The following is a 24877-nucleotide window of genomic DNA, read 5'->3' on the forward strand; positions in this document are numbered from 1 at the left end:
TGGTTCATTTTCTCCACAAGGTAGGGCAAGAGTGTGGGATAGGACAGGTGGTGGAGAACATGAGCAGAGGGGGTCTAACTAATTCTTATACAAATTATAAACCCATCTCCCCAGTTTTCAGTTCTATGCTTTGTTTCCCACCTTCTACTTAGCCTTTCTCTGATTCTGTAGCACAAACTGACTGATTATCTTCTGTATGGGAATTCAGTATTCAAAGTTCTCTTTTTTTTTTTTTTTTAATTTTTTTTATGATAGTCACACACAGAGAGAGAGAGAGAGAGGCAGAGACACAGGCAGAGGGAGAAGCAGGCTCCATGCACCGGGAGCCCGACGTGGGATTCGATCCCGGGTCTCCAGGATCGCGCCCTGGGCCAAAGGCAGGCGCCAAACCGCTGTGCCACCCAGGGATCCCAGTATTCAAAGTTCTCAATCTGCTAATTTCCGTATACATTTTTTCCCTTGTGAAAAATGGTTTGCTAGCTTGTATCTGTCATTTTTTTTACTTCTGTTCTCTTTGAGCTCCTGGGATTTATAACCTTTCTGTTTTACTCTCAAGTGGATTTTGATAAGGAATAGACCTAAATCTTTTGTTCTGTCTGCCATGTTTAGATAGCAGCCCTCCTTATGTTTTCACCTTTACCAGATTCTTTGCATTAAGACATCACACAAAAGAAGACTTAGATGGAAAGATATATTTTTGGATTAAGAAGAACCAACCTCAAAATGATAAAAAAAAAAAGGAAAGCAGTGGTAGAGGAGTACCCTATCAGATATCAATACATTCTAGAGATTTAATGATTAAGTGTATATTAGTTTATGAACATTATTCAGTGAAACAGAAAAGTCTAGAAATAGGCCCAAATACATACAGGCATTTGATACATAAAAATTATAGTATCTCAAATCATTGATGGTAGAGAGATGACAGTGTTGGGACATCAGGTATTTATCTAGAATTCATATTAGTATTCATATCCCTAGATACCAAGATACATTCTGAATGACATTAAAGATTTAAATGTAGAAGATGGATTAATGGAAGAATTCTTTCATAACTTTGTAGTTCAAAAGGTCTTTCTGACTACAACCAAAACAAAACAAAAATCACTGTCAATAGTCAAAGGACAAGTTGTGAAAAATTATAAACAATTCATATCGCTGACAGAGGATTAACTTTCCTAAATCATTAAGGGTTCTAGAAGTAGATAAGAGAAAGAAATACTAGTAGCCCAATTTAAATATAAGCAAGCATTGTGAATGGGTTGCTCACAGAAAAAGAAATACAAAGAGCACTTTCTCTTATGTGAAAAGATACAAAGCTTCATTCCTAAGAAAGTGGATATTAGAACTACTAAGAAGGTAGTTTTTACTTACCAATTAATAAAAATCCAAAAGTCTGATAACATTAGTGAGGCTGTGGGGCAATACATACCTTCCTAGAGTGCTGGGCAGGAATGAAAGTTTATACGGCCCTATTGAGGGTTGCTCAGTCTTTCCATTTAAAGAATTCTCTCAATCTTATTTTCTCCTCTCACTACCAACCCCAGCTATTTGAACTATATATGTTCTGTAGCCAATGACTAGGATTTATATCCCCAGTCTAAACCACATGATTTTAGACCCAGCTGTTCTCTTGACATACCCACTTGGGGTGTTTTATAGGTACTTGGTGTTAGTCCCTATTGCTCCTGTAACAAATTACCATAAAGATAGTGCCTTAAAACAGTACAAACTTATAGTTTCTTACAGTTCTGAAGGCTCTGAAGGAGCTTTGTTGGTTTTTTGCCTGTTTTAGCTTCTAGTAGCCATGTATTTTTCCTAGTTTGTGGCCCCTTCCTCCATCTGCAAAGTAAGTCACTCTACTCTCTGCTTCCATTATTTCATCACCACCTCTTCCCTGCAAATCTCCCTGTGCTGCCTCCTTATAAGGATGCATGTGATTTAAAAAAAAAAAAAAAAGGATGCATGTGATTATAAATAGGGCTCACCTGGATAGAGTAGGCTACTCTCCCCATTTCAAGATTCCCAATTTATTCACAATTGTAACGTTCTTTTGCCATATAAGGTGATGTTCTCAGGTTTCAGGGATTAGGACCTAGATATCTTTGGGGGCCATTATTCAGCCCACCACACACTTAAAGCTCATCATGTTCAGAACTTAAGATAACACCTTCCCACCCAAACCTGGTGGTCCCCCAGTAGAAAGAGTGGTTTCTATATCTCATTGCAAAGGTCAGAACCTGGGAGACATCTTTGGGTACTTTTTTCTCTGCTCTATCATATCCAGTCTGTCTCCAAGTCCTGACAATTTTATCTCTTGGATATTTTTCAAATATATATATATATTTTTTTATCTTTTTCTAATCATCTCCACCATTACTAGTTTATCATTTCTTATTTGGAATATTACAGAAGCCTAAGTCTCTTTCAGCACCCCTCTGAGAAAATGAAACAAATACCAAGCCCTCTCTGCTCTAAAAAGACAAAGGCAAATTGATAGCTTTCCTTTTACTACTTTAGATCTTTTAGTGATTTCACAAATCTTTAATGTAGTCTTCAAGGCTCTCCATAATCCAGCTACAGCTCATTTGTCTAGCCTCATCCTTATTTCTTTCTTTTGCTTTGTGTGTTTTGCATCATTAGCTTTCTTTTAGACCTTGGAAAGGGCGATTCTTAAGGGATTTTGTTTTCTTTAAACTTGTTTTACAGATTTTAACTCGGTTACTTCGAGGAACACTGTATTCTCTAGATCAGGATCCCTTGTCCTCTTCTACAGTGTCTTATTCCATTCTGAGGATTCATCACAGTTTATAATTAAATTTTCGTTTAGATTAGTGTCTGCGTCTCCCTACTAGACTGTTAGCTTCCAGGGGTCAAGAGTGGGTCTGGTTTGCTATATCTGTGGTTAGGACAGTGTCTGACATGTAATATATAGTAAACTTTCATTAAATGAATGATAACTAACTTTCTCACAATTCCTGTTTTCTATTTAAAGTTATATAAATCTACTCTTCTTCAGTCTTTTCAAGTTAAATAATTTCTTCACACTTTTTCCAATTTACATGAATTTCAAGTCACTAATCATCTTAATTGTTCCCTTTGCATGTACTCTAGTTACATACTTTTTAAAGCCCAGAGCGGGGAACTAATACTCCAGATGTCATTTGTGCGGTACCGAGTATTGTCTCCTTTAGTACAGAAAGTATAGGCATACCTTGGGGGTATTGTGGTTTTGGTTCCAGACTACCACAATAAAGCAAGTCCAATGAATTTTTTGGTTTCCCAGTGCATATAAATGTTATATTTGCACTATATTGTTACAGTCTATTAAGTGGGCAGTAGCAGTATGTCTAAAGAAACAGTACAAATTCTTTAATTTAAAATGGCTCTATTGCTAAAAAATGCTAATAACTACCATCATCTGTGCTTTTGGCAGGTCAGTCTTTTTGCTGGTGGAGGGTCTTGCTTAGTGTTGATGGCTGCTGACTGATCAAGGTGGTAGCTGCTGAAGGTTGGGTGGCTGTGGCAGTTTCTTAAGACAGCAATGAAGTTTGCCACATTGATTGACTCTTTCACAAACAATATCTCTGTAGCATGTGATGCTGTTTGATAGCATTTTATCCATGTAGAACTTCTTTCACAATTGGAGTTAGTCCTCTCAAATCCTGTTGCTGTTTTATCAACGATGTTTATGTGATATTCTGAATCCTTTGTTGTCATTTCAACAATCTTCATAGCATCTTTGCCAGGAGTAGATTCCATCTCAAGAAACCACTTTTTTTTTGCTCATCCATCAGAAACAGCTCCTTACCTGCTAAAGTGCTACCATGATATTCCTGCAAAATCTATTCCCATCTTCAGGCTCTAATTCTAATCCTATCGAGTTCACTTGCTGTTTCCACCACACCTGCAGTTACTGACTCCACTGAAGTCTCAAACCCCTCAAAGTCATTCATGAGTATTGGTTTCAACTTCTTCCAGACTCCTGTTAATATTGATATTTTGACCTCTTCCTGTGAATCACGAATGTTCTTAATGGCATTGGGGATGGTAAATCCTTTCCTGAAGGTTTTCCATTTACTTTGCCCAGACCCATCAGAGGAATCACTATTTCTGGCAGCTATATATAGCCTTACAAATAAAGACTTGAAAATTGAAATGACTCCTTGATCCATGGGCTGCAGAGTAGATGTTGCGTTGGCAGGCATGAAAACAATATTAATCTCATTGTACATTTCCATCAGCATTCTGGTAACCAGGTGCATGGTCAGTGAGCAGTTATGTTTTGAAAGGAATCTTTTTTTTCTGAGCAGTAGGTCTCAACAGTGGGCTTAAAATATTCAGTAAACCATGTTTTGTAAGCAGCTGTGCTGTCATCCAGGCTTTGTTGTTCCATTTACAGAGCATAGGCAGAATAGGTTTAGCGTAGTTCTTAAGGGTCCTAGGATTTTTGGAATGGTAAATGAGCTTTGGTTTCAAGTTAGAGTCACCAACTGCATTATCCTCTGATAAGAGAGTCAGCCTGTCCCTTGAAGCTTTGAAGCCAGGCACTGACCTCTAGCTATGAAAGTCCTAGATGGCATCCTCTTTCAATATAAGGCTATTTTTTACTACATTGAAAATCTGTTGTTTAGTGTAGCCATCTTCATTAATTATCTTAGTTAGATCTTCTGTATAATTTGCTGCAGCTTCTGTATCAGCACTTGCTGCTTCACCTTGCACTTTCCTGTTATGGATATGGAGTCTTTCCTTAAATCTCATGAATCTCTGTTAGCTTCAAACTTTTCTTCTGCAACTTCCTCACCTTTCTCAACCTTCAGAGAATTGATGAGTTGGGGCTTGCTCTGAATTGGGCTTTGGCTTAAAGGAATGTAGTGGCTGCTTTGATTTATCTAGACCACTAAAACTTTCTTTATATCAGAGGTAAAGCTCTCTTTCTTATCATTTTTGTGTTTCACAGTGGTGGAACTTTCAGTTACCTCCAGGAAATTTTCCTTTATTCACAACTTGGCTGTTTGGTGCAAGAGACCTAGTTTTTGGCATGCCTTACTCACTAAGCTTAACCATTTCTGACTTTTGATTTAAAACAAGAGACATGTGACTCTTTATTTCACTTAAACAGACCATTGTAGGGTTATTAAGTGGCCTAATTTCAGTTTTGCTGTGTCTTAGGGAATAGGGCCTAAGCTTGAGGAGGAGGGAAAGAGATGGGGGGACAGCCAGTCGGTAAAAGCAGTCTGTACACATGCAGTTTTTATTGATTTAAGTTCACTGTCTTATGTGGGCATGGTTCGTGGTGTCCCAAAACAATTACAGGTAGTAACATCAAAGAGCACTGATCATCATAATAAATACAATAATAATAAAAAAGTTTGAAATACTGTGAGAATTACCAAAATGTGACACACAGACTCATATTATCCCTGAAAGCATGCTATTCCTAGAACTGGTATGGAAGTTTAATCTGCTTTAATTGTTTTATGGTGCTTGGCTCAGAAAGGTTAGAATAGTGATTATTAGAAAAGCTTTTCTAGGGCAGCCCTGGTGGCGCAGCGGTTTAGCGCCACCTGCAGCCCGGGGTGTGATCCTGGAGACCCAGGATTGAGTCCCACGTTGGGCTCCCTGCATGTAGTCTGCTTCTCCCTCTGCCTGTGACTCTGCCTCTCTCCCTCTCTCTCTCTCTATGAATGAATAAATAAAATCTTTAAAAAAAAAAAAAAAAAGAGGGATCCCTGGGTGGCGCAGCGGTTTAGCGCCTGCCTTTGGCCCAGGGCGCGATCCTGGAGACCCGGGATCGAATCCCACATCGGGCTCCCTGTGCATGGAGCCTGCTTCTCCCTCTGCCTTTGTCTCTGGCGCTCTCTCTCTCTGTCTCTCAGTCTTTCATGAATAAATAAATAAATAAAATCTTAAAAAAAAAAAAAGAAAAAAAAAGAAAAGCTTTTCTACTTCCCCTTATTTCCTTTTTTAAAGATTTTATTTATTTATTCATGAGAGAGGCAGAGACATAGGCAGAGGGAGAAGCAGGCTCTCTGCAGGAGCCCAGTGTGGGACTCGATTCCAGACCCCAGGATCACACCCTGAGTCAAAGGCAGACACTCAACTGCTGAGCCACCCAGGCGTCCCTATTTCCCCTTATTTCTGTATTCCAAGATCTTCTTTCCCAGTCTGCCTCCTCTGGCTTTGCATAGCATGATGATCATACAAATGAATAGAAAGTAAATCATACAAATATACGCAAGGTAACTTTTGTTGTGGGTAGTTGCTGCTTCATGATTGTATAAGGTTTTCTTGAGAAAGATTTATAAGGAATTAAGAAATCTGACATTTGAGAATAAGAGCTAAGACCTTTTTTCTGTGTGTATTGTATATGAATAGAAGTGCTATTAAATTGTCTACAGAAGAAAAATAGTAGGTTCAAAAATGCTGCTAGGGAACTAAGAGTAAAGAACTGTGTAAGAAATACTAGATGGGGGGGGAGGGTTGCCTGGATGGCTCAGTCAGTTAAGCGTCTGCCTTTGGCTCAGGTCATGATCCTGGAGTCCCAGGATCAAGCCCTGCATTGAGCTCCCTGCTCAGTGGGGAGTCTACTTCTCTCTCTCCCTCTTCCCCCTCCCCTTGCTTGTGTTTGTTTTCTCTCTTGCTCGCGCACTCTCAAATAAATAAAATCTTTTACAAAAAATACTAGATTCTTGTTTGTGCCTTGAATTGAGGCAAAATTAGTAGTATTTTAGACAATTGAAATCTTTTTTAAAGATTTCTTTATTTATTTGAGAGAGAGAGAGAGAGTTTGCCTGTGTGGAAGGGGAGGGGCAGGCAGACAGAGGAGAGAGTATACATCTCAAGAGGACTCCCCCCCCGCTGGCTGCGGAGCTTGACTCTGAGATCATGACCTGAGCTGAAATCAAGAGTTGCTTGCATAACCAATCGAGCACCAGGCACCCCCCTCATCTGTACCTTAACTAAGGTAGAGAATGCTTGGTTACTGATCCAAGGTGGAAGTTCTGGTTAGAATTAAGCATTTATAGTCTAGTCATCTGTATGCATGGATCCATGTTGACCCTTGAGAAACATTCATTTGAAATTGGAGGTGGGAATACAAGAAAATACAAGAAATGACTTAGAAGAATAATATCAGATTGTTTTGAATTGGTAGATTCCATTTATTGTTTTTTTTTTTTAATTTTTCATTTAAATTCCAGTTAGTTAACATACAGTGTAATAGAAGTTTCAGGGCTACTAATAGATTCCATTTGAATGCTAGGATTCCTTGGGCTACGAATTGGTATAAAATATGCCCTAGATTCACTAGAGAGTTGATATAAAGAAAATGTCAAAAAAAAATATGTCTAAGTGCTTACAGATAACATTAGATTTCAGAAAAGGAAAAGATCATGAAGGGTGACCAGGAAGACTTCCAGAAGAAAAGTCTTGAACTGATCTTTGAAAGATAAGATTTGTGTTGGCAAAAAAGAGAACATTCCAAATAGGGCTGGTTTAAGAGAAAAATCATTGCAGGTGGAAGTATGTTTGGCATAAGTTGGGTAGACAAAAAGAGATCAGTTTGCCTAGGGTAGAGGATCTTATATTCAAGTAATTAAGGGAGGTTGGGTTTGGTAGCAGTCAGCCTGGTATTGGCCTGGTGTGAAAGTTTTTCATTAGGGACTGCAAAATGGATATGGAAGAATAATCTGACCATGGTCCTTTTTGTTGTTGTTGTTCCTTTGCCCTGCCAATTTTTCCTGCTTATTTACCTTTTTCTTTTTTTTTTTTTTTGCCTAAATATCACTTTAGAGTGTTTACAAAGTACAAAAATCATCATTCTCAGACAAGTTTAAGTGTATCTTAGTGTCTTCAATGTTTCTTTGAGATGTTGGGATCATAGATTAGCTTGCTCTTTGAAATTTCTGTTTGTGGCACTTATCAGATTAATGTGTTTGTCAGTGTGCTAGGGCACCGTTCTCTAACTATGAACTTTATACAAGGTACTGACTATTGAGTTTTTAGTATGTAGAAGAAATAGCAACATTGGAAACAATATTCTAATTCTTATATTATAGTGTACTTCAGTCCTTTCTCTCCCCTCTTTCATTTTATCTCAGGTCAACAGGACATACTGCTGTGGCACCTACCGAGCAGGTCCCATGCGGCAGATAAGTCTTGTTGGAGCAGTAGATGAAGAAGTTGGTGATTATTTCCCAGAGTTCCTTGATATGTTAGAAGAATCACCATTTCTGAAAGTGAGTGTTAATTCCAGTTATTAGAGTTCTGATCATTACTTTAGTGGACACTTTCTATTAAAAAATATTAATATTAAGTTAATCTTTTCTATTAAAATTAAATTTTCTCCAGTGTTCTAAATAGAAATGTTTAGAATAATTAACTTCAGTTACTCTTTCTTTACATATAAACTATTATATAGCATTTATTTCTTCATATACATATACAAAGTAAACTTCCTAGAGCTTTCTTTTGGTTTTGGGTTAACTTGTAAATAGTAAAAAAAAAAAACAACAAAAAAAATTTTAATGTGAATCATTCTTCTGACTTCTAGATGACTTTGCCCTGGGGTACACTTTCCAGCCTCCGACTCCAGTGTAGGTCCCAGAGTGATGATGGGCCAATCATGTGGGTAAGGCCAGGAGAGCAGATGATCCCTACAGCAGATATGCCAAAGTCACCCTTCAAAAGACGACGGTAAACATTTATTTTTCCCAAATAAGCAAAAGCACTTTTTAAAAGTTTCGTTGGTTATAAAAATGATTGAGACCTGAGCAGTTTGAAAAACCATTTGTCTAGATTATTTGAAGAGCTGTCTTAAGGAATCTTCAGTGATCAGTTTCTTAGTCCAGTCCACTCATTACTTGGTCATCAGAGTGAGGCATCCTTCTAAAAAAACAAATTTAATTTTTACCTATTTTCTTAAAACCTGGATCCTACCTGCCTGCAAGATAAAAGTCCAAACTTCTTTGTGTGGCTACAAGGATCTTTCATAATCTGGTTGTATTTCTAGCTAGATCTGTTTCTATTCCAGCCTTGAAGAATTTAGTTTTCAAACTATGGTCTTTCACAGCTTTGTAAGTACTATTCTTTTCACTTGGAATGGCATCTCCTTCCCCATCTTCCTCTCTACCTGACAAACTCTTAATAAATTTTCAAAACTAAACTTGGATGTCACTTCCTTTGTGAAGCTTTTCTTTGTTTCCATACACAATTAATTGTTTCCTTCTCTGTGTTCACACAGCATTCTGTTCTTTAATGATGTGTTTACATATTTTTGTTTTTTACTAAATTTTGAGCTGTTTTATTCTTCTCAGTCTCCATGACCCATAGTTGGCGATCAGTGTTTGCTGAATGAAACCAATAATGTAGATTTCCTATAGTCATTCATACTGGGCTAACATATTTAGTATTTCAGATACTTAAAACAGATATAGATTGATTTATTCTAGTACTATGAAAAATCTCATTTAATGAGACTGAAAATGATTTATATTTGCTTAGAGTATGGAAATAACAACCCCAAATAAGTATCCAGAAGTGAGATTTATTTATTTATTTTTAAAAGATTTTATTTATTTATTAGTGTGAGAAAGAGAGCACCATCGGGGGGAGGGCAGAGGGAGTGGGAAAAGCAGGCTCTCCCACTGAGCAGGGAACCTGACACAGGGCTTGATCCCAGGAGCCTGGGATCACATGACCTGGGTCAAAGGCAAATAGATGCTTAACTGACTGAGCGCCACTCAGGCACTCTCAGAAGTGAATTTTAATGGAGTAGTCTAGCCCTTACGTTAAAGCTTATAGGGGAATGATGCTAAAGCTAAGTATGGAATAACCTTAGGTACTTGAGATACTGCATGAAAATATTTGGTAAAAACTATATATGAATATAAGATGGTGGCATGGTGGAAGCTGGCAGTAAACTACTGCACATTGCTTAGACCATGGCAGTTGTATATCATGATGATAAGTCTGGAAATCCTAAATTCTTAAGTACTGTATACAATTTTTGTTCTATAATCTTTCCAGAAAAGAAATGACCATTATTTCCTGATTATTATAAGGTTTTAGAAAAATCAGATAATAGAAAATAGTGAAAAGGCAAAAAATACCCATAATCCCACCTATTTAGGCATATTCACCTTTCAAATTTTAGTCTGTATTATACTCCTAAACTTTATACACAGATGAACTCCTTCTTTATGTGATGTTTACTTTAAAACTTGGTGGTTTTCTCAATCCCTTAAATTTAATGTGTTATATTAAGATACAGCTATATCATCATTTCTAAATGATTGTGTTGTTCTCACTGAATGGTTGTATCAAGATTTACTTAACCAGTTCTTTCTTAGTGTAAATTTCTTTCAGTTTTTCAGTGTAAATAGAATTTTGACAAACAGGACAGTGGTCTGCTGGACAGGGCCATTCTTAGCCTCCCAATTCCACATTGAATGAGGTCACGTTAGTTGCTTGAAATTGGCCATGTTGGGAGTATTTATACCACAGAAATAAGCAAATCAGCTACAATCAGCCATCTTCTCCTGAAGCTGGTTGTAGAAATCTATCATCACTGATTGCTGGCAGGTTGGTGGGTAGGTAGGTGGAAATATGTATCTTTATTCATATACATGTTTATTTTCTTAGTAGAAATTTTAAAGATGCGGAGTATATACACATTTCTAATTGATCCAGAAGTATACCAATTTATACTTCCACCCAAATAGTAAGATAGTACCTTTTCCCCATACCCTCCGTTAACTTTTTTTTTAACTTTGTGATCTGATGGGCAGAGATGTCTTGTTTTAATTAGTTTTTCTTTGAGGAATTTGTATTTCTTCTTTTGTGATTCCCTTTTCATTTCACCCATATATTTACTAGGCTGTTTTTCATTTAAAATTCTCTTTTTATGACTGTACATTTTTTTATGTTGCAATTTTTCTCATTTTTTTTCTTTCAGCTTCAGTTTTTTCTTTACTCAAAAAAAATTTTTCTCCCTTGGTTTATTTTTCTTTACTCACAGATTTTCATGTGTTGTCAGATCTGTTTTTTTTCCTGAGGTTTCTCTCCTAGTGGCAGACTTAGAATCACCTTCTCTCATTCAGTATTACAAAATATTCATTTCCATTTTCTCCTAGTACTTTGATGATTTCAGTATTTACATGTTTTATTTACCTGGTATTGATTTCAGGACAGAGGGAGACATTCATCATGTTTTCCAAGTAGTTAAGCAGCTGTACCAACCTCATTTACTTAATAATTTACCTTTTCTCCACTTATCTGAGAGGCTATCAAATTTTATTTTTATTGGGGTTAAATATTCTTAAGTGAAGCATTCAAAAGACTGAATTAGAGTGAATAAATCAGAACTGAAACACTAATATCATATTTTTATGTTAATGAGAACTTTTTATTGCTGAAAACTGTAGAATTGATGTGAGAAGCTGTCTAGCTATCAAGGACACTGCTAATGAAGATCATCTTTGAATTTATGGACTTTAAATTTAAATACATGCATAGGGTTTTAAAAAGTCAAATGCTACAGTAGGGTTTGTAATGAAAATTCCTGGCCACCTTTCCGTTCAGAGACTTACACTTTTTTACCAAGGGCAAAAACCATTTCTGTTTTCAATGCCTTTTGTTTTAAGACTGTGGCAGGAAATTTGTCAGTTTCATGGTATGATAGATAGGGACTCCTTCCTGTTCTCCAAACAGTTAAATGATCCTTTCTTTACCTTCTTCCTCCCCTTTCAGCTTTTTGTCAGCTGTGCTTCTACATTTTTAAGATGAATTCACATTCTGCTTTAAAACCACAATTAGGTTTTATATGCATTGTCAATAGATATATTCTACAATTTGAAAGTCAGTAAATGGCATCTATAATAATATGGGAAGATAAGTTTACTGCAGACCTAACCAGTAGACTAAAAATTTCTAAAGTTGCAGTGTTAACACTTAAAGGGATAATATACAAAAGGATCTTTCTTTCCTGTATTTCACCTAGATATTGAAAATCATGCCACATTATAGTCTCATGTTTGGATTATGCTGTTTTAAAACCAAAATTATTCTATTTTTTCCTGCAGTTTCTGATTTACGCCTCTTTTGAAGGGGGGGACATGTACTTTTCTTGACCATAGTCCTCATATTTTGTATTCTCTTTTTTGCTCCAAATCTTTTTTTCTAAAATCATACTTTCTGCTCTTATGACTATGACTTTGGCTTTTTTTTTTTTTAATATTGTTAGTTATCTTGGATTCTGTGGCTTTATCATATCCTCAGGTATCCAGAACTTTAATCATACTGTCTACTCTAACATTTCATTGTTTTTTTTTACCTGGAAATCTTCTGGGGCTCTGTGTTCTCTTCAATGTGAAAAGCTTCATAGTTATCAACCTTGGACTTCCCTCTTAATTCATTTCTACATTAACCTACAGTTGTCGTCTTTCTATGCTTATTTCCTTCTCTTCCTTTACAGCACATTCTCAAGTAATATTCTAACAAAAGGAAAGTATTCTGAGTCATTATATGTCTGAAAATTTCCTTTTCTGTCATTAAATAGGATTGATAGTTTAGCTGGATTCCAGAGGATACATTTTTCCCTTAAAAACTTTTAGCATTACTCCAGTGTCTTTTTCTTATGTAATATTGTTTATGAGAAGTCTTAATGCCAGTGTAATTTTGGGGTTTTTTGGTAGGTAATCTTTTTTCTTTTCCTCTCTGAAAGCTTAATTTAACAGTGATATCTTTGGGTCTTTTCATTCTTACTCTTCTATTTAATCCTTTTTGTTGTTTGATAGGTCCCTTAAATTTAAAGATTCATGTCTCCTTTCATTTCGGGGAATTTTTCTTGCTTAATTGCCCTGGTAATCTCTTTGTTTTCTCTGTTATTTCTTTCTGAAACTACTGTTGGTTGAGTAATTGATCTCTCAGTTTGATTATCCTCATATTTTCTATTATCTTTTTGCTTTTCATTTTGGGACATTTAGCCTTTCTTTTGAATTCTTACATTTCAGCATTGTTTATTTTGGTCTTTGTCAGGCTGTTACAGGCTATCTTCATATAGTTGATGATTCTTATATAATATGATTCATTCATATTTAGAAATAAAGCATTGGGCTTACTGAGTGTTCTATTTATATTTTAGTGAGCCTTATCACTAGGTAGGTTTCACTTTAGAGCTAATAGGCATAGAACTGGACCTTAAAGGATATGTCCGCATGCCAGAGGATTACATTAGTTCTATTAATATGGTAAGTTCATTGTATTTAGAGAAGAATATGAAGAGGATTTTGTTGTTGTTGTTTTTCTGAAAATCTATCAGGACACTTTTGGCTACAAGCAATAAAAATCTTAATTCAAACTGGTTCATAAAATAAATTGTTATCCCATATATCAAGAAGGCCAGAGAACTTGGCTGTAGGTACCGTATATATACGCCAGTGACTCAGTACATTTATCAAGGAATCAGATTTTCTTTTATCTGCTCTGTCATTCTCTTTGCCTGGGCTTTGTACTCACAGTGGCTTTCTTTCTGTACTCATGTTTCTAGGCATCACATATGGATCTGGTTATATGCAATAGAAGAAAAAAAATATCTTTTCTTTTACTTCTCTCTTAGGGGCTAGGAAACTTCCCAGAAATCTCCTTAGCAGATTTCCTCTCTTAACTGCTGGCCAGAATCAGTTCATGCCCATTTTTAAATCAGTCTCCAACAAGGGGAATGTACTTACCAGCGTTTGTCAGGATTCATCAGGATCTACCCCTGAAACTTGTTAATGAGGTCCTTTAACGGGATAGGAGGAGATACCTAATGAGAATCAGAGTTCTGTCAGGGAAATAAATATGAGAAATGGATGCTGGGTGGGTCAATAATAGTCTTTTCCAGGGGGGTAGATGCCTGACTTCATTTTACTTACAGAGGTGGCAGGTTTATGTGCAGAATTTCACTTTAATTCCCCCTTTCTCAGCCTTATCTCATTTCTGTCTATTATCATCATTATACTTGGCTTTTTTTCTTTTTTCTTTGTGTCTTAAGCTTCCCCAAGATCTTTTGGGCAGGCCAGCTGCCTTTTTAGTTGCCATTCCCTTCTTGTATATTCTAGGCTTATGGCTTTCTCTGCTCAGTGTTATTAGTCCAAGACATTAGTAATCATCTTCCAGAAATTTGTTGATACTGTTCATTAACTGATTAATTCCTTTGTTGATTCTTATTCATTCCTTTACTATCACCTTTTATTATTATATTTGGAAATTTTTGAGCACATAAAAAAGCAGATGATGATGTAATGAATTATCATATATTCAGTATCAATAGTTATTAGCTCAAAAGTTATTAGTTCATATATTCAGTATCAATAGTTATGAGTTCTGTACTCCTATCCATTTGTGTATCTCCTCTCCCTCACCCCCACCATAATAATTTGAAGCCTTTTACTTTCATTTTAATATAGAAGGAGATATGTACATGCTCAGTTTATCATCTTGAACCAAGTCTAGTGGAATGTTTTGAGAGTTAAGATGAGTCAGAGTAAAGAAACCCACAGCCTTGAACTTTGAATTGTGTTTTCTGTTGCTAGAAAACTAAATTTTTTATATTCCAACACTACCTTTGAGCCAAATCAGATACAGCTTCTATATTATCATGACATCCTGAGAGAAGAAGGTAATCACATTAAGCATTATAATATAGTGTGTTAAAATGCTATGAATAAAACCATTGAATCCTTATCAGTCCTGATCTTATTTAAAATTTGATATTTTAGCAGATTTTTTTCACCTTATTGCTGTTAATACTTTCCCCTCCTTTACTTCACAACCAAATCAACCACAGATCAATGAATGAAATTAAAAATCTCCAGTACCTACCTCGGACCAGTGAACCCCGTGAAGTCCTCTTTGAAGACAGGACAAGAGCTCATGCTGACCATGTAGGTCAGGGGTTTGACTGGCAGAGTACGGCTGCTGTTGGGGTTTTGAAAGCTGTCCAGTTTGGTGAATGGTAAGTTAAGGGAACTCACAGCAAGGTTGATTAATGTTGTCTAAGAAAATGTGGACTCAATTTAAAAGGTTGGATACTAACGTTTTTAGAAATTGTGGCTAAAATACACATAACAAAATGAAAAATATTAACCATTTTAAGTGTATATTTCAAAGGTGTTAAGTTTATTTACATTGTTGTGAAGCAGATTTAGAGAATTTTTTTGTCTTGCAAAACTGTAACTGTATACCCATTAGACCATTATAACCCTACCCCCTATCTCCTCTCTCCCTAGCTCCTGGTAACCTTCATTGTATTTCGTGTTTCTGTGAATTTGACTTTAAATACTTCATTTAAGTGGAATTATACAGTAGTGTTTTGTGACTGGCTTTATTTTCATTAGCCTAATATCCTTAGGGTTCATCCATATTGTACCATGTTATTAATTTTCCTCCTTTTGAAGGGTGAATAGTATTCCGTTGTATGTGTATGGCACATTTTGTTGATCTGCATTCATTCATTATTGGACACTTGGGTTGCTTCTACCTTCTGGCTGCTGTCAATAAACAGCTCTTCCTGTTCCTGCTTTCAGTCTTTTGGGTATATACCCAGAAGTGCAATTGCTGGATCATTTGATAATTCTATTTTAAATTTTTGGAGGAACTGCTATACTATTTTTCGTAGTGGCTGCACCCTTTTACATTCAGTTGGAACCCACAGCTCAGAGCATAGAATTTAGCTTATTTAAAAACTGTTTTGTTTTTCATCTTTGTAAGTTCAGGGCCTTCAGTATTACTATAGAGTTTGACCTGACCTTTTTTAGAAGTCTAGTTCAGGCATAGCTCGACAGTATTTCAAGTAGATCATTCAGCTTTTTTTTTCCCCTCTCTACTTTGGCAGCTGAAGGTGTGATATTTATGTGGCTGGTAGGTTTCCTCTCTACTGTGTTCCATCCTGATAATGACATTACAGGGTGGCCTGGAAATAAATGTTGAGGCAGAGTGGTGAGAGGGTGTAGATGCAACTAGTTTAGAATGAAATTGTTTCTAGTCATTGTTACTTTGATTTTGTAACAATCTAATTTTCATTTTTTAAAAAAAGCTTTATTGGTGTTTTATTTATTTTTTAAATGTTGATTAAAGAAGCAAATGTATAGTGTGTTTGTAGGAACTGAGGGTCTGTTTCTATGCTAGTAGTAGCATGTCCAGGAACAGAATTGAAATTTGTCATCATTTTCCATTATGAAATGGATGTTTCTAAATGCATGTTTCTAAAATTTGATTTTGTTAATCTTAGGAGTGACCAACCTCGCATAACCAAAGATGTGATTTGTTTTCATGCTGAGGATTTTACTGATGTTGTACAGAGACTTCAGTTAGACCTTCATGAACCTCCAGTTTCCCAGGTAAAACTCTTGCTTTCTTATTACCTTTCAAGTGAGATAATAGAAATAAGTGCCTATACCCATTTTATTTTGCATTTGCATTAGATACATGGGATAGTAAATTTAATTTTATTATTATAAAAGCGGTGTGTGGAGGGTGTTGAAGTCCTTAAAACAGACCCTCTCCAAGCAGAATGTTTGCGATCCCTTTAATCTTTGGAATGCCAGGTGGGCCCAGATGGTCAGAGGGTCTTAGGCTTCAGAGGGTCTTAGGCTTCTCAGTTCTGGCTATAAGCAGTCTCAGCTGATAACCCTATTGCACTGTGTGTCCTCACCTGCTAAAGGTTGAAAGATGCAGAAGCAGATACATTTTGCCCTTCTCTATGTCAAAGAATATATTATTGATATTTAGCTGCATTTTGAAATAGTTGTTTAAATGATTCCTTAGGTCAAGCCTGTACTTTGTCACTAAAGAGGTAGTGTTTAAAACATGAGGAAAAATGTTTCCCAGGTGTTACAGGAAATTTTAGAAAGTTGTCTGTCATTTAGTAATGCTTGGCTTTCATTTGGCCCTAGTTCTATTTTCCTGTGTTAATTCTAAAATTTTATTTGACTAAATTATTACATATTTTAAAGTGTTTTGCAATTTTTCTTTTCTCTGCAGTGTGTACAGTGGGTGGATGAAGCTAAACTAAACCAAATGAGGCGGGAAGGCATTCGTTATGCTAGAATTCAGCTGTGTGACAATGATATTTACTTCATCCCTAGAAATGTCATTCATCAGTTCAAAACAGTGTCTGCAGTGTGCAGCTTAGCTTGGCATATAAGGCTTAAACAGTACCACCCTGTTGTGGAAGCCACTCAAAACATAGAAAGCAGTTCTAACATGGACTGTGATTTAACTGGAAAGCGAGAATTAGAAGTTGACTCCCAGTGTGTAAGGGTAAAAACTGAATCTGAAGAAACATGCAGAGAGATGCAGCTTTTAACAACTGCTTCATCGTCCTTCCCTTCATCAGAACTTAACCTCCAGCAAGATCAGATGACTCAGCCTATTCCAGTTTTAAAGGTGGAAAGTAGACTGGACTCTGACCAGCAACACAATCTACAGGAACATTCGAGCACTCCTGTGTGATATGTACATAGTCAAACACATTTTTTAACTTTTTTAAATTTTGATGTGAAGTTATAGTTTTATAACTGGCTTAAGTTAAGTTTTATTGGAGAAATCTTGCCTATAATTCTATAAAGAGAAATGACATTCCACAAATGTCAAGCATATCTTTTTTACACAGATTATGCAAAGTTAAGAGTTGTATCTTATCCCGTTAGTACAGTATGTAATAGTGGGTCTGCTGCTACTTTCTGTTTTAAGGTGTGAGGTAACAATTCAATCTCTTCTTCAAATCAAACTGAGAATTCTCTGGAATAACAGATTCTTATTTGGTAAATTATTCACTTCCCTTAATTTTATCTTGCCTTGTCTTTTGCCATATTTGCTGTTTTTATGATAGAAGATCAGATTTATGCTTTAGTACCTGTGTCTTTATGGCACAGATTCAATTTCTACGGTAAAAATGGCATAGATTACAGGAAAGAGTTCCTGCATCTTGTACATGGGCAAGTAAGTTCCAGCCATAAAAAACAGGTAGTTTCTAAGGAAAATTCAGTGGCTCTCTGGTTTCTTAACAAAAGAGAAAGCACAGCACTTTCTGATCCAAACTGTCTTTTTTGTATCTGTTATTTAAAGCCCAGTGGATATTTCAATTAAAAATATCTAAAGATGAATAGTCCTTGGTCATTCATTATCCATGGTTCATTAATCTCTTCTAGAATACATGGTAACTATGGAAGATAATTGGGTAAAAGAGATAATGTTGACATGATACTCTATCGTTCTGCTACTTAGCATCCTCACACTTTGTGTGGATACTTTTGCTTCCTAAATTGATCAGGAGTATCAAACTTAGAATGATATCTTTCTGATGAGGCTGCCATATTTTGTGCATGATACTTAGGAAAAACTGTGTGTGTCACTTGGCATCAACCTCTTCATGATAAAGATCTGTTGAGACACTTCAGTTCACAGTTTTAACTGAATACTTGGGTTTATTTACTATTACTTGTGTTGCTATGGTCTAATAAAGAATATGGCACTAGACTTCATCCTAGAGTTTCAGGTAACCTAATGCTTAGTGCCTGAGTATTTAAATTTTTTTTTGTCAAACAGGCACAGTTCTTATAGCTAGTGTAGTCTTAACTTTCTATTATTTTAGAATGTTAACATGATACACATTTCACTTTTTCTTAGTTAATAATACAATAGGCCTTTTGTTCATTAAAGGAAGAGTATTCCCCACACCTAAGACCAGATTCTTGTATCTACCTGGTTATAGTGCAATTTGGAGATTTTTTTTCCTGGAGGATGAGATTTGGAATATTTACATTAACATAGGCAAAAAAAAAAAAAAAAAGATGCTGCTTTATTATGTCTGTCACCATGAAAACCTAGCTGCATCTTTTGAAATATCAAATATGAATTTTCTCTAAAATATTCTGAAATAGGCTAAATCTTATATAAATATTACTTTGTGCAATATTGTTGTGTAGTTAAATGCATATTAGCAAAGTATAGAGGTCACTGTGTAAACCGATAGAAAAGTAACCATCAGCAAATACTGCAGTGATTAGTTAGAATCTGTATTATTCCTTATATATATGTATATGTATGTATTCTCTGTTACAAAGGATGAAGACAAATAGAGAAACATTTCAATGTAAACCATTTATGAATTGGAAGTGATGTTGGTTTTAGTTATCTTTGTAAATAAGGTAATTAGAATGGTATGAAAAGTAATGTGATTATTGCAGGGGTGTTTTAAAATCTTGGGTATAAATTCTAGGGTAAATTCTAGTTTATCAAGACTAGTTTTTAAAGGGACCTGCCTTTGAGGGTGTTTTTTGTTATTTTGGAGGGGGGAGGGGTTAATCACAAAAAGTGTGTGGATTTGGGTTTTGTTTTTGTTTTTCTGTCCAGAAGAATTTCATAGAGCTTTACTAGGCTGTGCAAAATAGAATTCTTCTCAGGCAACATTTGCTTTTTAAAATAATCATGAAAACAAGGTTGTTAAAGCAAAAACTTTTTTTATTTTTATTTTTCTTGTCTTCCAAGATCCGATTTCCCCACTCCCACTTGCCATCCAGCAGATGCCATCTGTCATCTTAGCTGGTCATTATTAATAAACAAGGAGACTGTCTCCTGACAGCCAGCACTGTGTTTAATCACTCAGGAACCAGCGGATCTGCAAAGACCTACAATCAAAAGCAAATCCCTATTTTCCTTTAATAAAACATTCTACCCTCACCTCCAATATAAACACATTAAAAGAGTATACAAATGTTTAAAATCATGTACTAATAAATTCATTGTATGTTAGAATTGCAATAGAATGGAGAGAGAAACATTTAGCTAGTAATGTATCTGGAAACTGAATGTCCTATGTGAGTATTAGATTTAATAGCATGCTTTAAAGACTGATGAATATAAAAGCTCAAGTTTTGAGTTTCTTACTGCTTTCAAAGTTGTATCCTAGTTTAGTGATACAAATGATTGCAACTTTTCTAAATCTTGAAATTATTTGGTTTGGTGGAGTGAGGCATGGAGCAATCTGGCGTCTTCTGATTTGTAAAGTAGTGATGGCAGTGAAGTTGTAACTGAAATTTAAGCTGATCTTCCTTTTTGGTATATTATCTGTTGTGCCAACTCTTTGAAATTACTTGCAGAATGTGGCTGTAAGTTTGAGTATTTTGTGGAGCAGAGGGATATTTTAAAAATGTGCTTATGGAAAGGACCCAGTAAATGAATATTCCTAACTTAGTAACTAGAATGATCCTATGGTATTCATAGATAAGGATAAAAGTCTTCCCCCTGCCCCAGAAGTCATTCTGTAATTACCAAGATATGCTAGGAGTAGGATTATGATTCAGAGGTATCCCAAATTCATAAAGCAATAATAAAAACCTACATATTAGTTTTCCCCTCCAAAGTTTTAACTCTTTAAAAATGAATTCCTAAGCTTCATTGTACTTTTAATTTGCTTATTCAGTACTTAGAATTTGTTTCACTGGTACTTAATTATTTTTAATTAAAAACTTGAAAGGTGCCCTTTCCCCTTGGAGACAGTTGGAATATCAGTTGACTAATACTACAAGCTCTTGTAGGGGGAAAATGGAGCTTGTTAAATAAAATCCTTTACCAAACCTTAGGAAAAGATGTCTTGTAACATCTTGCATCAGTCTTAATAGGCATAAAGTTCACTCTTAATGCCTGGAGAAACTTTTTCTTACTGCCTTTCCCTCTATAAATAGTGTCTAGAATGAAAACTAATTTAGAAACAAGACTCCAAGATTCAAGAAAACCCTTAGTGAATATATTCTTGATCATTAATATTAGCCCATTATATTTTCATCTGTATTTGCCATTAAAAATTTATTTGCATTTATACCTTTAGGATAATTGAGTTTGTGTCTTTCTAATCTATTTTATCATTGCTACAGGTTTAAAAAAAAAAGCTCTTCAGTAGTACATGGCAGAAATTTATGTTTCTGCTAAGTTTTTTTTTTTAAACAAGTTGTAGCTGTATTTATTGGTCATGCAGTAAGTAGAGGAAATGTACAAGACAAATGTTTTTCTTTAGCTTTTAAGGGACCTATCCTCATCCTGAAAGTTTGTTGCTTTAAAAGCAAGTATCTCCATAAATATTATGGCCTTCCATTTTCTTCATAATTTTTTTATGATCCACTTGTGCATGTAGTTGAGACCACTGTCTCTTAATATAGCACTTTTCAATTCTCTAAAGAAATACTTATGTACTACTTCTATCACATGTTGTAAATTTTCATGTAATAGTGTTTTCTGTGACTAAACTCCATTTTGATTGGCAGCTAAGACTTTTTTTCCTGTGGCTTTAATTTATCTAAGAGGTCTTTGCATATAGATGAAATGTATAATTTGCCTGGCGGACTATTTGCGTTGTGTGGCCTTAGTTTGTTTATTGACATTAACGAGTGTTTTAAAAAGGTTTTTAATGAATAGTCTTAAATCTAAATTTGTGTGAATAATAATCCTTTTAACACAGTGCTTTTTTGTAGCTGTCTAAGTGTGTTAAATTGTTAAGCTATTTCTTTGTAAAATAGGACAATGGAATGCATAGAGGTTTTTTTTTCCCCCCTGTAAAGTATTTTTTTAATAAACAAAAGTCTGATTTGTCCTTTACTTCTGTTTCATGAGAAAATGAATAGTACATGTGAATTCTAGCTACCTGGAACCTGTTTTTAAAGTATTAATCCCCCTGTTTCTACGTCCCCTGTCATTTTCTAATCTTTTAGAAAAATCTTATTTTCTTTCCTAAAGAAAGAAAGAAAAGGTCATAGATAATGGGAAAATTCCATCATACGGAGATACAACTAGTTCTTGGGAAGAAAAGCTACAGTTGGTATTTCTGGCAGTTGTGCATTCTGATGCTTAGATCTACTTAAGAGAGGACGATCTTAAATTTTTAATCTGGTGATGTCCGTATTTTTCAAAGTACATGGAAGCAGTATTAATGAAGATGGTGAAGAGACATTTTCGATGTCTCTGATGTATTAAGTCACACAACACAATGGTTTTTTTTTTCCTCATTAATTTTTTTGTGAATTTTTGAGATACTTGCTAAGCCCTGATAGACCTTGGTTCTGTTTAGGAAAAGAAAGGGAAGGAAACTGATGTTCTCTGAGCAACTGTGTCAAACCAGGCACTTTCTTTGAGGGTATCTCATTTAATCTTCACAGCCTTTAGTATTTAGTAGGAAGATAAAAATAAACAGAGGTGAGAAAACAGGCTTGTTAGGTTGAATAAACTGCCTAAGATCACACAGTTCTTTAATTGGAGCAGGGATTTGAATGCAGTTCTTGGTTCAAAGACCATGCAGTGTTCAGTGATGGCCTTAGAAAGCATGGAAAACTTTGTAAAAAGGGGTTCCTGGAAGATGACTTGCTACTTCCTACCATTCCATAATGCAACTTACCTGATTGTTCTTCCTTCCCCAAAAGTCTCTGTCGGCTAAGCAATGAAGTAAAATGTAATTCATGTCTAAAAGCAAATATTTAGATACACAATGATGACTTTTTCATTTATCACTTTTTTTTTTTCAAGTTGGCCATTTATCTGAAATCCAACAGAATTGTAATGTTTAACTCTAAGGCTGGGAAAAGCTGTCAGGAAGCAAAATCAAAGGAAACCACAGGGCAGCCCCGGTGGCACAGCGGTTTAGCGCCGGTTTAGCGCCGCCTGCAGCCTGGGGCGTGATCCTGGGGACCCGGGATTGAGTCCCACGTCGGGCTCCCTGCATGGTGCCTGCTTCTCCTTCTGCCTGTGTCTCTGCCTCTTTCTCTCTAGCTGTGTGTCTATGAATAAATAAAGTATTAAAAAAAAAAAAAAGGAAACCACAGCCAATGTGTGCAATATAAAAAATCATGCCTGGGTGGAATAATTTTTAATTCTGTGGAAATTACTTTTACTTCTTAGTGGCTTTTTCCTTATCAAATGGGACTTCACCTTACCCCAGATTAATAGATCAATGTTTTTAAAACTTAGGACCGCATTTCTTAGGCTTTCTGAAGTGGTAGCTGGTGTGACCATCATCTGTCACTAGCTTTACCTGACTCAAATGCTACATGCTGGGCAAGCAAGTGGCTTGGAAATGGCCGTTAGGGGTCAGTGTTCCATTAATGGCCAAAAAAAAAAAAGTGCAGTAAAATGAGGAAAGGAGCTTATAATCTTACTAAGGTAAATAAATAATCAGTTTCGGGTTCCACCATTTCTTTCTCCTGACCTCTACCAGCCTGCTCGAATTCTTAACCTAGAAACAGTCCTTCCCGCCGCCACCGGGATGCCCCTACCCTCGTTTGGGGAAAGTGCCCTGGCAGTGCCCCGAGCCTGGGCCTCCTCCTCCCTTGGCCTGGATGAGGCCGAGAGCTCAAACCTCGGAGCTGCGGAGGGCGGGGGAGGAGGCGAACCGCCCAGCCGCTGCCCCCCTCGCCCGCGTCCGAGGACGGCGTCAGTCAGGAGCGCAGCCCAGCCCGTTCGCTGACCGAGAATGAGCGCACCTGGGTGCCAGGCTCCTGCCAGGGAGTCCTGCCGGGGTCCGAGCTCCCCGAGCCCACAGCCCTTGGGGCGAGACCGAGAGTGAATGACGAAGCACAAAGAAACCTGTAAGACAAAGAGAAGTGTCATACAGGGATGCGCGGGGAGCTGCTGGAACCTCGGGGCCGGCCTCCGGCAGGTGGATGCCCGGGAGAGCCGTTCCTGCGGAAGCCACCGGGACGCGGAGCCCGCCGAGCCCCGCAGCCCCGCAGCCCCGCAGCCCCGCGCCCGGCGGAGGTGGGCGGCCCGGCCCGGGCGGGGGCGGAGCCACCTTCGCAGCCAAACCCGGAAAGCGGAAGCCGCCGCGGGGCCGTACCGGGGGCTGCGGCGCGGCCCTGGCCCCGCTCCCCGCCGGCTGAGTCTCGGCCGCCGGCCGCCCCGAAGCCGCCGCCCGCGCGGGGGGCCTTCAGCCCGCAGCCGCGGCCGTACCCCCGGCGGCTGGCCGAGCCCGCCTTCGACTCATCCCCCTCCTTCCCCAGTTCAGTCGTGGCTTCCTGCGGGGGCAGCGCGCCCACCCCGTAGGTCGGGCTTGGCGGGCGCCGGGTCCGCGGCCGCCGACCGCCCCCCTCCGGACGCCGGGCGGCCCGCTGCCCCCGAGCCCCGGGCGGCCTCCGCGGTCTCCATGGTAACGGCCGCGCCGGCGTCGCCGCCGCAGCGGGAGGATGCGGCCTGCGGGGCCCGCCGGCTCGCCCCCGGCCTCCTGGCGGGGCCGGGGCCACTGAGGAGGAAGGGCCCGGCCGGCGGCCTGCGGGGCAGCGGGCGCCAGGTGAGAGCCGGACGCCGGGGAGACCCGACTCCGCGCCCCCGCCCCGCGCCCCCTCCGCCGCGCTCCTCCCCCCCCCCCCCCCCCGCCCGCCCTGCAGCCCTCAACACACTCGCGCCGCGCACCGCACGCAGCTCCCCGGGCGCCACTGCGCCAAAGGTTGTGGGGTCGCTTCTGTTTTTGTCTTTTTTCCCCCCGGCAGACTGCGGGAGGAGGAGGCGGTCGGCAGCCCATGGAGAGGCGGGGGGAGCGACCTCTGCGTTCTCCCCCACCTGGGAGGCTGCCGTTCAGCCGCCCGACTCACCGACTCGTTCTCCTTCGTTTTCAGTGAAATCCCATTCTCTGGCTGGAAATACAGATGGCCTCAAATGAGAGAGATGCTATATCGTGGTACCAAAAGAAGGTAAAGTCCATCTTTTTTACTTGCAAAGCATAGTTCCTGCAAAAAGCCCCCGCAAAGAATGTCCCGTTAGTTTTCCCTGAGCGTGGTCGCACCAGGAATTTTGTACATGGTGTCTCTCAACAGAAATGGGGACACCCCATGCACAAGGTCATTAGGTCTTTTCA

General features: G+C 38.1%; 3 protein-coding genes across 7 annotated transcripts in view; 2 read left to right on the forward strand and 1 right to left on the reverse strand.

Annotated features, from left to right (window-relative positions):
• Positions 1-21636, forward strand: part of RSBN1 (round spermatid basic protein 1) — a 45689-nt gene extending 24053 nt beyond the window's left edge. Inside the window, exons 3-7 of the mRNA XM_077842813.1 lie at positions 8103-8240; positions 8555-8697; positions 14831-14998; positions 16274-16382; positions 17026-21636. Of these exons, the coding sequence (XP_077698939.1) occupies positions 8103-8240; positions 8555-8697; positions 14831-14998; positions 16274-16382; positions 17026-17496 (1029 nt within the window). The 3' untranslated portion in view covers positions 17497-21636. The remainder of the gene's footprint in view (positions 1-8102; positions 8241-8554; positions 8698-14830; positions 14999-16273; positions 16383-17025) is intronic.
• Positions 19471-24544, reverse strand: LOC144281406 (uncharacterized). The gene is made up of 4 exons (XM_077844348.1): positions 23977-24544; positions 23511-23613; positions 22430-22464; positions 19471-19673 (listed from the first exon to the last, which is right to left on the reverse strand). The coding sequence occupies exons 1-4, from the start codon at positions 24542-24544 to the stop codon at positions 19648-19650; spliced, it is 732 nt and encodes a 243-aa protein (XP_077700474.1). The 3' UTR covers positions 19471-19647.
• Positions 24162-24877, forward strand: part of PHTF1 (putative homeodomain transcription factor 1) — a 43753-nt gene continuing 43037 nt past the window's right edge. For 2 of the 5 annotated variants that reach the window (XM_077842814.1, XM_077842818.1), the window contains exons 1-2: positions 24163-24313; positions 24639-24713. In XM_077842814.1, the coding sequence (XP_077698940.1) occupies positions 24669-24713 (45 nt within the window). In that variant the 5' untranslated portion in view covers positions 24163-24313; positions 24639-24668. Of the gene's footprint in view, positions 24314-24638; positions 24714-24877 lie in introns of those variants that run through there. The other 3 variants (XM_077842819.1, XM_077842815.1, XM_077842816.1) reach the window with 3 other exon arrangements.

Source organism: Canis aureus, chromosome 12 (genome assembly GCF_053574225.1).
Source record: "Canis aureus isolate CA01 chromosome 12, VMU_Caureus_v.1.0, whole genome shotgun sequence".
NCBI lineage: Eukaryota > Metazoa > Chordata > Mammalia > Carnivora > Canidae > Canis > Canis aureus.

Excerpts from the sequence above, each read along its gene's own strand:
- LOC144281406 (XM_077844348.1), bottom strand. The coding sequence starts at position 24,544 with ATGGGCTGCCGACCGCCTCCTCCTCCCGCAGTCTGCCGGGGGGAAAAA. Across the intron at positions 22,465-23,510 it reads GGCAGGAGCCTGGCACCCAG|CCGACAGAGACTTTTGGGGA; the intron begins GTGCGCTCATTC and ends TTCATTGCTTAG. Across the intron at positions 19,674-22,429 it reads GGGGAAGGAAGAACAATCAG|GTCTTTGCAGATCCGCTGGT; the intron begins GTAAGTTGCATT and ends TTTTGATTGTAG.